We start from the raw sequence: 14,935 nt of genomic DNA, 5'->3' as shown, positions 1-14,935 counted from the left end.
CTTTATGTGTGGTAAACAGGGAAGCCAAGAAGAGCTGAAATATTTTCCCTAATACTTTTTCAATGCTGTTTGAAAAAAGAAGTGTTATTTTGAATCTTGCAAGCCTCAGGTTCAGCATCCTTATTATCTATACATGTATTTTGCTTGCTGCATACTTTGAGATGCATGTTGCTCTCTGAATATGTACTGTCAGGTAATACACAGCTGCAGTGGCAGCTATGCAAAAGTGTCACCTTCTTAGGAAAACTCAGGGAATCACACCACCAATCTTCAAATGCCTTTCTTTCTCCTGTAGTGAGAGCAAGTCTCTTGTACAAACTGACATAAATATATTGACTCTTTTCTCATTAATCTCTGTCTTTAACTCACCCCCACCCCAGTTTCTTTATATTTTGGAGGTAGAGCTATCCAGTGTTATATGCACTATTCCAGTCTAGCAATTATGCGAAAGCAAGATGTATTTTAATTCTTCTTGATATTCAGCAGAGGTCTACAAAACTGTTGCGCTGACACTACTCTTTTCCTAGGAAACAGGAAAAGATAGCCTGTCTTAGGAATTTAAAGATAAAAAAGCTGATGAGGCAACATGTAATATAACCTACAGAGGGAAGTCTTGAAAAGTTATGATCAACGTAAAAAAAAAAGGGAGGGGGGGGGAGGGCAGAAGGGGGGAAAAGGAGCAACTGCTGGGCATGTCAATCAAATATGGAATTTGCGAATCCGTGGTAGCTAAAAATACAGTTATTTATCAGGAAATATCATATTGGTGTGGACAGCAACGATCCATCTTTAGGACTACAACTTCAGGTTTTCTTTATGGCCATGAAATACACTCTGGCTCATTGCAGTAACAAAAAGCAGTCCTTTAAGAAATTCTGTGTTTTAAAGAAATGTTCTGTTGCTGTCAAAAGTTAATACCTATATCATTAGACCTTAGATGCCAGTTCAGATCTTGCTAGCAACAGATCAATAATAAGACAGAAACATGTCTGTAGGGCCATAGCTCCACCTTTCCTTTCTCTGGGTACAAGTGAGGTATTGAATTTGTCCTCTCCAGCTCTGGACATGTTTCTATTTCTTCAGATTGTTTGCTGTTCCAGAAGGCTTGCAACCCTGCAAAGATACACCTAAAAAGGGGGAAGAAAGTTGCATTTTGGGGCAGGGGAAGAGAAAAAGGGAGAAAAAGAGAAAAAAGATACAAGTGCCCTCTAAGTGTGTACATAAGGCATATACTGCTCATAAGCTCAGTTTGGCCCTTGCATTTATGAAGAATCATGTTGCTGAACAAAGACTGTCAAGAATGCCAGCAGAGGAGAGTTCATAAACAGGATCAAGTCCCTGATATCTTTGCATCATACTAAGCTTGAGAATTTCTTTTGGCTGACTTTTTCGACCCTTTAACTCCCACGATAAATCTTTGACACATTCAAAATAATCTATAAACTCAAAAAAATGCACTCGTCTCTCAAATATAAAAGTTGCCCATTCCCATAAGAATAGCAGTTAAGCTGGCACCTGGTGTGTCACACTGTGTATATCTAGATGAAAGGGAGATTCCTGGCCAGCGTGTCTCCACAGCTCATTGATCTCCCTCTGCAAAAAGACTGGTATGTCTCCCTACAGACTCCTCGGCAGGATGATTTAAAACTTGCTGTTGAGCAATTTAAAGTCTGGCATTGGATATCTGTACATTGCACAGTGAGGAGCATATTGGTAAGCTGCCACTTCTGCTTGCAGAGGAGGGCATTAAATCCCATAGCACGAGCAATGTCCTCTTAGAATAATTTAAGGGATATTTTGTTAACGCTTATAATAGGAACCAGTGAGTCAGACTTGAGAGTGAGAAATCTGGGGACATGGGAGTGTGCACTTGCAAAGAAATGTGGAGATGGAAGGAAAGAAGAGAAGAATGTATATGGTGTGGCAACGTGAGAGGGAAACGATGAACATGGAGTATGTTTACTGGGATCACATTTTGCTTGGTGTATTGTTGCAATGCCAGCTGAAAGCTCTAAGCCTTATGTTCATAAGTGGTTATGGAAAGATACATTTTCTGACTTGGGAACTTTAATCTCAATGTCTTTATTGCTCTCTAATCAACTGAGTTACATGCCGGTAAGCTTGGTTTTACGACTAATAGTTATAATGACATTTCAACACAATGCAGCTTACATGATTTTTAGTTGAATAATTAAAAGGATCATCAGGTTTTGGGAGTATTCAAAAGATGTAACTTAAATAAATTAGCTTTCTGATCAGAAAATACTGTTAAAGGCATTGGAAAATCTACTTAAAAGAGACCTAAACACACCAAAGATTGAGAAGCTAGGAACAGTCCTTTGAGGCAATGCCTCACAAAGAGACAATTTGCTGTCCAGCTGAGGGAAATTGCTCAACATTTCAGTACTTTTTTTTTTTCCTTCCCTTGTGCACTTTCAGCAACTAGTCCTTTCTTCAGTGAAATCACCACCATTTCTTGGTTCAGGGAGGAGAGACATGACTTTAATTTTTAGCATTGCTTTTGAAGGAAAAGTTTGTAAAAAATAAGAGCATTTGGAGATAAGTTTCTCAATCTGGATCTTTGGTGAAAAATCTTTTAAATACCGCAGTTTAACATTTTTAAGTAATACTGTGTTTTGTAAGGCAGAAACAAATATTTCGCTTTGCAATTGCAACTGTAAGCGAACTGGTGCATACAAATAGTAAACTTGAAAAGAGTGAAAAATCTAGTAAAAACTTAATTAGAAATCTGTTATCTTTCCCATTTTTTGTGACTTGCATGAGGCCAAATTCCAGAATGCCCCACATAAACAGCAAAAGGACTTTTCAGCAGTCTTTATTTACTTGATGGTGTTGTAGTATGCTGGCATGTTACATTGCATCCTAATATGTGTGTTGTGCATAAAAGGAGATAGATACCAGTCATATCATTATGAATTTTGCAGGTTGTTCTCACGGCTGTAATGTCAGACTGGATGTGACATACAGGGATCTTTTCAGTTATTTTAACTCTTTCCTGTTCATCGCTTCTTGAAAAAAGAATGACATTTGCTTATGATAAAAATCAGCCCCACATACTCCATAGATATTTGCATACTGGTGAAAAATATGATACCACTAAATATTTTAGCCCCATTTTTTGACAAGAGGTTACACTTTCTATACTTGTGATGTTTTCATTCCCAGGCAAAGTGATCACTGGCACTTGAGGTGCAATAAAATATTACAATGTTTTACAAATGAGCAGCATTTGTCACTAGAATACTAGTTCCCAAAAGTTTGCAATGCTCACAAAGACTTAAAATTTACCAGCAACCAAGACTGGTCCTAAACTACCGAAGATGTTAGATTCTTTGGATACTGAGAGTTTGCTTAACCAGGGCATGGAGTTGGCATGATAATGGCAACATCCATTAAGTGTAAGTACATGGCTGTGTTCATGTTTTATGGTATGAGTACAGGGATAGTCTAATATCAGGGAGTTTTGTTTCACATTTTTGGGAAGAGCTTCACAATGTCTGCAGTCATTTTCAGTCATTACATGATTATGTATGGGCAACATTTAATATGATTATTTTCACCTGATGCAGCAAAGTTGGAAGCCTCTCATGTTCCCACCTCCTGCACTGCACTGCACGGCACTGCACTGGAGATCTCTAATTCTGTGGCTTTCTAGCTGACTATTACTTTTTTTCGTTTCTTTTTTTTTTTTTTCCCCAGTGATCTCTTTTATTCTCATCTTCGCTCGTACTGCCAGTCTTGTAGCTATAAATTATGCTATGTAGTAGCACCAGTATACCCAGTGTAGTAATTCAGCTATCCAGGGTATGCTTCCATATCTTCTTTATGGTAGTCGTCTCCTCCACATAGTCTGTTCATTGAGACTTTTTTCATTCTGTTTTGTGTACTGCATTTTTCCCTTCTTTTACTTCATCTGATGCTTAAAAATGTTTTGCAGCAAACTTAGTTTCACATTTCCGGTCACTCACAAGTTTCCATTCTTTTGCTTGCTGATTATGTTACCAGTTTTACTTCACCTCCAGTCTTGTTCCTTTCCCTTATCATTTCCTGTTGAATTTCCTAACCAAATAGCCCAAAATGCAGCCAGCTTCTTTGAGAGCTGGCTTCAGTTCCAAAAAAACAAAGGAAGGTGATGACTATCTTTTCTTAGAGCAACCTCAAGTTTCATATGCAAAGTCAGTATGAAAGTGATTTCCATCTTGCCTGAAGGTAGCCAGGTATAGCCTGAAATACCGATCACTTTGACAAGAAACAAATATGAATTCTTCAATGGCAGAAATCAAGGAATGCATTTAAGTGGGTATATGCACATCATAGTTTGTTTGAATCATAGCAACACTTAACAATTTAATTCTTTACATCATCATATTTTTGAGTTGAAATTTTCTTTAATGTTGGAGTTATCATTTTTAAAACATGTTTCAACAAACTGACATTTTTGTATTTATGCACATCTGTGTATCTCTGCACAGCTAAGAGTGGAATCCCTAGATCATCAAGAATATGATTACCAGATAGAACTGAGTGAAACTGAATACTTCTGAATTGAAATTCCTTCAGAGTATTTTTAAGTGTGTTATGGATTACAGTAAGACTGCAAGTGGGAAGACCTCATTTTCATTTCAGTTGACCTCAATTTCAGTTGGCCTTGAAACCTTATTTTAGGCCCACTTGACATAATGCATACTGAAGAAAATCTGAAATGTATTCCCCAGAGTGTACTCTACACTGTTGACAGAAGAGGGATCTTATTCAGGGTCCTGCTACAGGTTAGTCTCTGTGTTAAGTGGCCAGATTAAAACATTTAAATTTGATTTAATTTGATTTTAATTTCTCCTTGGTTCTCTGAGCCAAAGTATGATTAATCACTTCTTCTTTTGGGCAGCCATTGTCTGCTTCGTGTTCCTTGAAGTAAGCATGCAAGTAGCTGGCAGGGGTATCAAGGTAGTTTAATACGTATTCTCTTTGTTGGTAGGCAGTAGTTTCATCAGTCAGTTTGATGGGACTGTGTACATTACAGTGTGCTTCTTATCTGTATGAAGTCTTTGCAGTCAGTTACTGAATCAAATCTATGTCATCACTTTTTTTTTTTTGCTAAAAAGAAACTCATTTCAATATTTAGTAATTGGATCAAAGAATCTGGAGGAGTTTTCAAAGAAAGAGTTTTAGAATTTTATGCTCCTGAAGTCTTAAAGATGCCTGGCACTTGATACTTTTGCTGAGGATTTTTTAATTAATTTTTATTTGTGAAGGCACTGTAATTATTATATACAAATTACCACTAACCCAGGCAAAGCTAAATAAAATATTTGGCAACACCCCTTTTGGTCATCTGATAATAAGCACTTAGTAGCATAAAGAGTATTGCCTAAGCTTTGTTTTATGTTAGAAAATAGAGAATATCTGCAGAGAAATGTCTTTTGGGTTTCATGAGATACACTGTCAAACTGTAAAAGTAATGCCTGAGTTTATCATGGGAGTTTTTTAAATAGCAGAGCTGCTCACAGGAATATTATCTTCCAGTCTTCTCACTGTGCTTACATTTGTCATACTGTAGTGCTCACTAGTGAAGTGTAAGGCTACCAAGCCTAGATGGAGCCAGTAGGAAATGAATCTGTCTACCGCAGATACTTTGGACAAAATTATTAATGTTTAGTGGCAGCGAAGTGGCTCCTCTCCCCCCTCAATGGGTTGAATGATGACAGAAAGTTTCTAACCCTTGATAAGGTTGTGGCCAGGCTGGCTTTTGGTCTAGAAGGTAGTTAAAGATACTTCGTCTTTTGGGTTTGTAAGGATGTCTGCTTTCTTTTTCCTGTGTGTAAGCCAAAGTGTAACTTGCTTATTCATCTTACAGACTGTCTTCTAACTTAATCATAGGTTGAACATTTTTGTCTCACAATAAAGAGCGGTAGGAGGTGAAAGCGCCAGAGAAGTGTTTTTTTGTTATGATGGAAATAACAAACTATTTCTTTTGTTACAAGTGACAGTGATTAGACTCTGAATCTTAAGTAGCAGATTTTGAGACCTGAATTCTCGGGGGTGTGTAAGAGACCAGCTCTTCACTCACTTGTAGATTTTATTTTTTTTTTAAACTGATCTGTGGATTGTCCACTGTTATACATTCCCTACATGTTTTCTTATTGTTGGGGCTGTTTGAAAGTATATCCTTTCTGAAATAATGCAAGCAGTGCTTTAGCTGAATTCAATATTTAAGGACATATATTTGTCCAGATTCAAGTTACGAACACTTCCAGAAGTATTTATGGAATGTGCCCTGGGCCTGATGTTGAGTCCACTGCTGTTAATACCTTTGCTCTTCAGGTTACTGCAGTGAGAGTTAAATAACTCTCTGCTTGTCTAGGCTGACAACGCAGAGCAGCAGTGTCACTTTGGCCTGGAGCCTGGAAATAGGTCATTGTCTACAATTGCTTCCCCTTTTGTTTCTGCTAGGAGATTCACAAAAGCTTTTGTGTTGTTTTCTCTAAATATCCTCTTCCCTCCTCCCAGTATTGAATTAGATCCATTAATTTCTTCATTAAGCTCTAGCAGCTCACCATAGTTGAATAGTTAATCCAACCGTCCTGATATAAACACTAGTGTTCATATAGCTTTTGCACCTTTTGGTCCTAGATTATTATCTTGCAGCTCCACGCTGATCAGGGTCTCACTGAAGTCAGTGGGGAGTAGTGCAGGAAAAGCCTGAGCAAGGGGAAGGTATGTGGGAATTTACCACTGTGAAAAATACAACTTGAACCAGTCATGAACTGACAGAAGCAAAGTGGTTTTCCCTAAATCTTGTTAGTTTCATGGATGGGAAGATGAAGAAACATTCAGGGTCAGTGGAGAAAACCCAAGAGACTGACAAGAAATTGACAGTGGCAATTATTTTCTGATTGAATTAAGACTATTGTCCTTACTTCAGAGGTTACCTTTTGTCTGCTTTTCTAGATCTTGCAGCTTAGATGATTCTCTTCATATCAAAACTCATCCTTTTGCTCTTCCAGAAGAATTAGATTATTTTAATTGTATATTTAATAAAATCCTAATTTGGTTGAATGATCAACCTTCAGAAAATACACTTGCGCACTGCAGAAATTGATATCAGTTTTACTGCTTTAATATTTAGCCCTGTGGAAGGAGAATGATTGCCTTTATCTCTATATTTCACCAGTCTGACGACTTTTATAGATACAGCTGTAGATTTATACAGTTCTCCACACTTCCAGTTTTAATGCGATCATAAACTAAGTCTCCCAACAATGAGCCATTAGTGTGCTAGGTTGGACTTGATGATCTTAAAGATCTTTTCCAACCTAGTTGATTCTATGATTCTATCTTTCAACTTCTAATGACATTTCTTGGTGAAGACGTATACATGGCTTCAGTGAATCTTTGTCCAACCACTTCAGTCTTCCTGCACAGGGAACAGGATGGGGGCCAGGAGACAGCAAACTGTCCCAAACCCACACAGTGAGTCAGTGATATGGTTGGAACTGAGTGGCTGCTAGCTTTCAGCTTTAAGTGCATTAGGGAGTAATCCTTCTCATCTTCTGCATTCCCCTCGGTATGAATAAATAGGCTTAAACTCCAAGGAATTTTGCAAAAACTCCCAAAAACTTGAGGACAGCAACCATATAAGTGAGACAAGTACGTAATCCTAGAAAAATGGGTAGCACAAGCTTGATGTTGTCATTTATCAGTCTGGAGGTTGCGGATCACTTTTCAAGTGCAGTCTAAGGGAAACAGAAGTTCAGATGTCCTCTCTCACCTGACTTCCTCTCTCAGAGTGGAACTGTTGTTAACATTGTGCTGTTTCAAGCAGAGACAGCTTTTCTCCAAACAGCTTTGTCTCTAGAGAAGCTGAACATCTACAGATGTTATGCTTGCAGTAGCACTTAATGGGACCTGCTCTTTTAGAAAATAAGCCCTATCACTGCATTATCAACATTCACTTTCTGCATGAGGACTTCTGTTATGAATTAAAATTAGACACACAGAAATCTGTGCTGTTTTATGTCCTGGTATGTTAGACAAGCAGTGGATAATCTGTCCTGGAAGGGCATGTTTAAATGGGACAAAGACTGGAACTAAAGATTCCCTGACATTTCCTGAGAATAACATCTGGATCTGTCTGAACTGGTTTGGTAAATATTTTTGTGTGTTACGTATGCGGTCATGACGAGTAGTCTGAATACCTGCATATATTACGTTTCTTCTTTGACACAGTCATTTTGATAAACTTGATAGTACTCATACAGCCCCTGGGATTTGATACTAATTTACTCCCAATTAACATTTTCTTTTCTAATTTAAATTATTTCTGTCAGTGAAGGAAACGCTATAGCTGTATTGGGAAAAAAAAGGAAATTACATGATAGACATGATATTTTATATTTGTCTTTGTAAGAGTGGCTTCTGATGGGTTGGAATGTGTCTGACACCTCCTTTGGATGTAAGTAAACATGAAGCAGAAGAAAAGGTGGCATTTTAGGAATGAGAATGTGTCTTTGAATTTTACTGCATTTTGTATCATTTCCGTAAGCATCTATTTAAAGCTATCACCACATTTTGCCTGACACTTTTACTGGATCTATTTAAATACTTTTTAAAGGTGAATTACTTTGCTGTTTGATGGTTCTATTCTGTATTGTTCTGTATTATGCTGCAGCAGTCTATCTGATATGCACTCAGAAAATGTTACAGCTTCAAAATAATAGGTTTCAAAACCTTTTTTCCCCCACTTGTGCATGTAAAGATCTTCCTACATTAATAAAACATAGGGCCATCAAATGAAGAGAGCAGCTTGTTGGAAATGCTTGAAAAGAACTGATGTTTAAATTAATTTTTGAAAGTACAAAATTGAAACTTATAAAAAGAACGAGGTGTGTCTGGTGAAGTTGGATAAAGGAGAGATGAATGCAAAGGCGGGGTTTTTTTAATGTGCTTAGCAGACCCAGCTGGAGTCTTATTTTCAAAATCTGGTCCTTACCACGCACACAAAAAATTTTTAAGAATAATAATAACACAAAGTCAGATTCTCACGTTGCCCTGTGTAGCCTCAGTGAAATAGCAGACATGCAAGTGGTCTGGAGATGAACCGCAAGGAACCAGCCAAGGATATATCATTACTTCAATATCATTTTACTGTTATTTCTTTTTTTTTCCCACTGTTGGATAATGATGAAAAGGCAGAGTAAGTGCCATCTAAAGTCTATATTGTTGGCAAGAGCAAACCAATACAGGACTTACATTTTTATTTTCTACTTTCTTATTTATAAATAATATTCTCATCTGTCATAAACAAATACACATCTCACACCATTTAATGCTATCATATAAAAAAGTTTTTATGTAATTCTTTGAAGCTCAGAGAATTCATAACTTAAATCTGTATTATCAGTGTTTCAATAACCATGTCTGTTTGTAAGGTTGATCTATAAAATGAGTAAAGACGGTAAAGAAACATTTTACAGTGTGCCATAGAATACACCAGACTGACTCTGGCAGGCTGCCTTTCTGACTATAGCCCTTTGCTTTTCATAGTTTGTTCTCTATCTGCACGGCTAAAAGGACACGTATCAGAAATGTGGCATTTGCTGGCATTTTGCTAGGCCCTAATTTGGTACCGTTTGCCAAGACAGGAAGCTTGCTCACTTCTGGAACCTGCTGGTCTTTTTATATCCGAGCAGCCCAAGTGCATTTATCCCTAGTGGCCATGTAAGCCTTGCTGCTCACCCTCAGCTTTGGAAAGAAAGGGTTGTGTACAGTGGTGTGCACCACCTTGGTTGTAAATCGCATGTTACATGTTAATCTTCCATTTTTATTTTGAGTGAAGACTGGAAATTGCGGTTAAGGTATTTTGCCATTTAGCTGCAAGCAAAATTGAGTGAAAGGGAAGATAGGCTGGTGGGAAACTTTGTTTTAACTGTTGTTAAATTACTGAGGTAGGGAATGGATGAAGACTGTGCCATTGATTATGAATTTCCTTGTAAGTGCCAGACTCTGAAGGTATGGCAACAACAGCCAGAGTGCAGCCGCTATTTTATGGAGCATGCGAATGAAAATATGGGGAATAAAGTTACCCACTTGTGTCCTCAGGCCTGAACTTGTAAGCTGTATACTGTATTTGGAAATATTTTTGTTCTAAAGGAATATTTATAAGTTTTGTCTCTCTTCAGAGTTAAAGAAGCAGAGGAAGTCTGCAGACAGAAAAAGGGGAAGTCACTATACAATATAAGACCAAAACATGACTCTGGAATTGTAAGTAAAAATCATAGCAATGTTTCTGTTCCCATCACTTATGCTACCTTTCTCTCTTTGCATTTTATACGTATGTTACTCTTGATGTACCTTTTTGCTCTGAGGGGATTTTTCTTTTTTATTTTTTAATGTCTAAAATTTTTATAAAAGGGGTTAGACTAACAAACTAAAATGCTGTCTATAATGTTTACTCCACAAAATCAATGTAGCACAAGCAGGGTGAGCATGCTATCGTCCCCCTCTTCTCCCTCCCAGATCCCTCCCCACCAATCTATCTGCATCCCAGTATTGGTGTGAGATGCACCTAGAAGACAGAAAGGCAGCTCCAGTTTTCCAAGCTTATTCAGTCTGTATTCACTCTGTTTACAGTTATAAAATGTAAGGAAGAATTGTGATAGGTACACATTTTTCAAGTTAGATCCCTACATCAAATACTATTGGCTTCTCTTCCACTGATCTGGACTTGTTTGGAATAGAAATCCTAGAAAAAGATAATCCTGTGCTCTCACTGTTCTTCTGAAAACAGATACATAACTTTAATAATAGTAGAGGAGCAATTCTAGTCATTCTGTGAAACTTTCCCACTATTATTGTCTAAGTATTGCTAGGATCATAGCTGATTTTAGATAAAATATTCTTCCAGTAAAAAAATTAATCTGGCACTTCCTATTTAAATTGTACCAGTAGCAACTGCCATCAGTTAGATTTGTAAAATACTATAACAGAAGATTGTTTCATGTGTCAGTGTCCTTGTCTAACACCCCCAAGGCACTATTTAATTCTTTTGTGCTTTGTAGTCATGGCTCTATTACCGTGACACATCCTTGAAGTGAAACAGGTGGTAATTTACTATATTCTCACTAACATAATCTAACACAGGAAGAAATAATACTGCATTTATAGTTTCCTATTCTGAATACTTAGGGAGAGTTGGCTGTCTGTGGTTAGTGCCACAAGAAATGTATATAGAGGAGTAGCTTGGTTAGAAATGATAAACTAGATTTTATCAATTCTATTTGAAACCATATTAAGATGTCATTTTTAAAATAACAAAGCTAAAATTGATTTGGATTTCTCTATCTCACCTACATCTTGCCATATGTAAAGACACTGAGAGCTGGGGGTTTTCTTATGAAATAACTATATAATTTGACTGAAACTGGGACTATTATCGTTATTGAAAATTTGATAGAGTGAAAGTAAACAAATATATTTCACAAGCAGTATGTAGTTGCAGTCTACTTCATTTCCAGCTTCAAAGGAAATTTATTTGTGAAGTCAATTGTACAGTAAGTATAATTAAACACTAGCCTATATCTTTCTGTGCTTTCCACATTTTCAGAGGTGGTTTTATGTCTACTCATTTTTCTGCCTTTTTATTTTCAGAAAGCAAAGATAAGTATGAAAATCTGAGAGAAGAAAAGCAAAAGCCATTGTTACCTGGTTACCAAAACTCAACATGCCTGTGGGTGGGGAGCGAGGGGGAAGGAAACTACATCATCCTGATCATTTGCTTTCTTGACCTTTTTAAATTTGCTTTTTGTTCTCTAGAGTTTTCCACCAATTGATGTGTTATTGTACATTCATTCATGAATGTAATCACTTTAATGGAGTGCCCAGCAATAGGTATGGACTTGAAACACCTTCCCTGTACTCTGTATCTCTTTTGCCACTCAAAAATGATATTTTTGTAAAGTGTATGGTATATTACAAATAGGCCAAGTCAGCATGCATAAAAAGTGACATCTGCATCAATTCTGAACATGCTGAAGCATTACGTTGAACTTCATAAGAATGCTACATGATAACAGTAAAACATTTCCATTCCTAATGGCAACATCTGTCTAACACAAATACTTCATGGCACTGCACTTAGATTAGGAAAAGAAATGTTATTCCTAGTGAATTGTTTGTATCCGTTTCATGTTGGCATTTGTAGTTTGTATTTTGAATCGTTAAGTGCTGTTTATACAGTATAATCAATGCTTTCCCAACTTGTTTGGTTGCCCTCCATGACTAAATATTTGTGGAACAAGTTGTTTACTGTAACTATCTTTAAAATCGATAAGACAGCATACTTTTATTTCATCTTTTGCCAGATAGTGAATGCCAGGTGGTATGGGGGTCAGACATCCAGCATTTAGGAAAAAAAAGAAAAAGAGTGAGTGAAAAGCAGGAAAACACAGAAAAGCACAGAAGTATGATAGAGAGTATGAGAGAGAATTGTCTGTTACAGTTTGTTAATAAATAAAGCAGCTAATACTTTTACATGAACTTTAGAAGGTATAGTATAGTTTTAACTGCTGATCACTTAAGTCAGACAAGCTTTTGGCCACATGTACATGACTTCCCTTTTGAAATTAGCTTTACAGTAATTTAAAACTCCTTTAGAGAGCCATTAAAAGATGCACATGGGGACTGACATTTATGTAAAAGTAGCTGATTCTAGTGACAGAACATAAACTACCAACTAACTGACATCAGTTTCACACTTAACAGAATTGCAGACTTTTCCTCCAGGCTTTCAGTGTCCCTGACTAGGAGGTTAATGATTGAAATCTATGACTTAGGGCTTCCATTTTAGACCACATGCTTAATTCCTACTTGCAATCCTGAATTTACTGTATCACTTTTGACCTGCTCAACTGGTAACAATCCTTTCCTCCAATCCTAATTTAAGAGCCCCAAACCAATCTGCCCGATTGACAGTATTTTTCTTTCAAAGCGCACTTTTCCTGAAAGGGGGGGGGTGTGTGCATGCAACTGAATTGGACACGTGCTCACAACCTTGGAGCCTGAAAGACACTAGGGTAAGGCAAATGAGCTCTAATCTGCTTGGCTGCATTATTCCCTGTTTAATTCTAGCTCATCAAGAGTCATTCCTAGCTTTCCAGGGGCTAATATACCCTACAGGGTGTCGCAAAAGGAAGTGTGAAATATGACCTCAGGAATCTGTTATTCTTCACATATACCAAGCACTAGAAAAGATGTTTTTTTTCACTATGTGAAAAGCAAGTCTCCTGTTGCTGATAAAACTATGTGAAAATCTGTACTTGTAATAATTTCTAGCAGGGATATATATTACCAAGAATGGAGTTCTAAAATTTTGTGTTGATGGGAGTAACATTACTGTTTGGGGAAGTGAAGAGATTATTTGCTGTTACAAGTAACGTATGGAAAAAACTTTAAAAAATAAAGCTATTTTAATGGCACTGATTCAAATCCATGTTTGTATTTATGTAAACAATAGTCTTTTCCTCTTAACTTTGCTCCTAAGTGCAAGAATACAGTAGCATGTTTTCATTTGTAGCCTTCCGGTTTCCTTCAGTACCTGCAGTATGTATATTACGATACTAAATGAAGTAATAGATCATCTAACAAAGATCGCTATGTGCAATACTGTATTTAGTGTTTCTATTTCAATTTTTTTAGAATGTTAATTTATAAGAAAATAAAAGGAATAATACTGAAATAACTGCCTTCTCTCGTTACTATCAGGGTTTCCTAGCAACCATTTGCTCCCTAAGCACTGCATCCCATTCAAATTCCTGTGATTAAGGAAAAACTTCTGTGAAGGCAGTGGTGGAAACAGGGCTTCTCTTTCCTTGCCTTCTGAAAGCATAGTGACAGTAATTTCCAGTTATGTTGATATATTACCTTTTCCCCAGGTGGTGGTAGCGAGGAGTTTCAGAGTAATTCACCCAATCTTTCACTTGCTCCTCTGGCTTGTGCATTCCTTCCAGTAGTGCTTTTGGCTCAGGCTTGTAACTTGTCCCTACTAACACTGCCTAACGTAGCAGTCTCAAGGAATTGATACTAAGGCAGAAACATGCACTAAAAAAAGTATTATCTGCATATTATAATGTCTTTATATACATATATACATACACAGATCATTAAAGTGTTGTCCAGCAACCTGGCAGGACTGTCACATACAGACATACTGCCCTTTTCACTGCAGCATTGATGCTAAATGCTATTTGCAAACCCCTCTTCCTGAAGAACAGTGTCAAAGGCTGACTGCAGCTGGTGGTACTGTGTTACAATCTGAAGATACAAGCTGCTATACACGTTTCCTCTTTCATCTTATTAAGACTCAAGCTATTTGATTGAATGTCTCTTTTGCTCTCTTGTAGCTTTTCTCCAGCCTGTTATCAAACTTCCATACAGAGTAAAGTCACAGCACTAACGTTGACCTATGGCTCTCCCAGAGTGGATTCCCAGCATAAAAGATTCACCACTACTCTTTTTTCCAGTGGCACACTCATCTTTTTACAGAATTCGAGACTAATGTTCTTTTGTTTGATTTGGGTGTGTTTTAAAGAGGTTGAACACCCCATTGCTACCCTCTCCCCATTTACTGCAACATCAGGCATACTACACTTTTGAGTTGGCTGTAGCCCTACAGCAGTTCTCACAGACAAAATTCTGAACCTTTTCATCACCAACACCACGTATCACTCATCATTACTTAAACAGATGCAGCAGCTAAATAAGTACTTTCATACCTGAACAGCAGATATTACTTATGGAAAATAACAGTCTGGGGTTTTTATGAGGAGCTGAGAAGATTCATGTTGTTTTGCTTCCAAATTAAAGCCTTTCATAAGCATCGTACTTTGTCATGTGTCATGAGACAGTAGGGGTTAACTGC

General features: G+C 37.3%; 1 protein-coding gene across 2 annotated transcripts in view; it reads left to right on the top strand.

The window, feature by feature from the left end:
- Nucleotides 1–13,497, top strand: part of FMN2 (formin 2) — a 161,181-nt gene extending 147,684 nt beyond the window's left edge. For both annotated transcript variants that reach the window (XM_062637367.1, XM_062637366.1), the window contains 2 exons: nt 10,200–10,281; nt 11,668–13,497. In XM_062637367.1, the coding sequence (XP_062493351.1) occupies nt 10,200–10,281; nt 11,668–11,694 (109 nt within the window). In that variant the 3' untranslated portion in view covers nt 11,695–13,497. The remainder of the gene's footprint in view (nt 1–10,199; nt 10,282–11,667) is intronic.
- The last annotated feature ends 1,438 nt before the right edge of the window (nt 13,498–14,935 follow it).

The sequence above is a fragment of the Pezoporus occidentalis genome, unplaced genomic scaffold, assembly GCF_034315485.1.
Source record: "Pezoporus occidentalis ecotype Australia unplaced genomic scaffold, CSIRO_AGI_Poc_V1 ctg52, whole genome shotgun sequence".
NCBI classification, from domain to species: Eukaryota; Metazoa; Chordata; class Aves; order Psittaciformes; family Psittacidae; genus Pezoporus; species Pezoporus occidentalis.
Note: the sequence above shows the minus strand (reverse complement) of the source record. Positions and strands in the feature narration are given on the sequence as shown.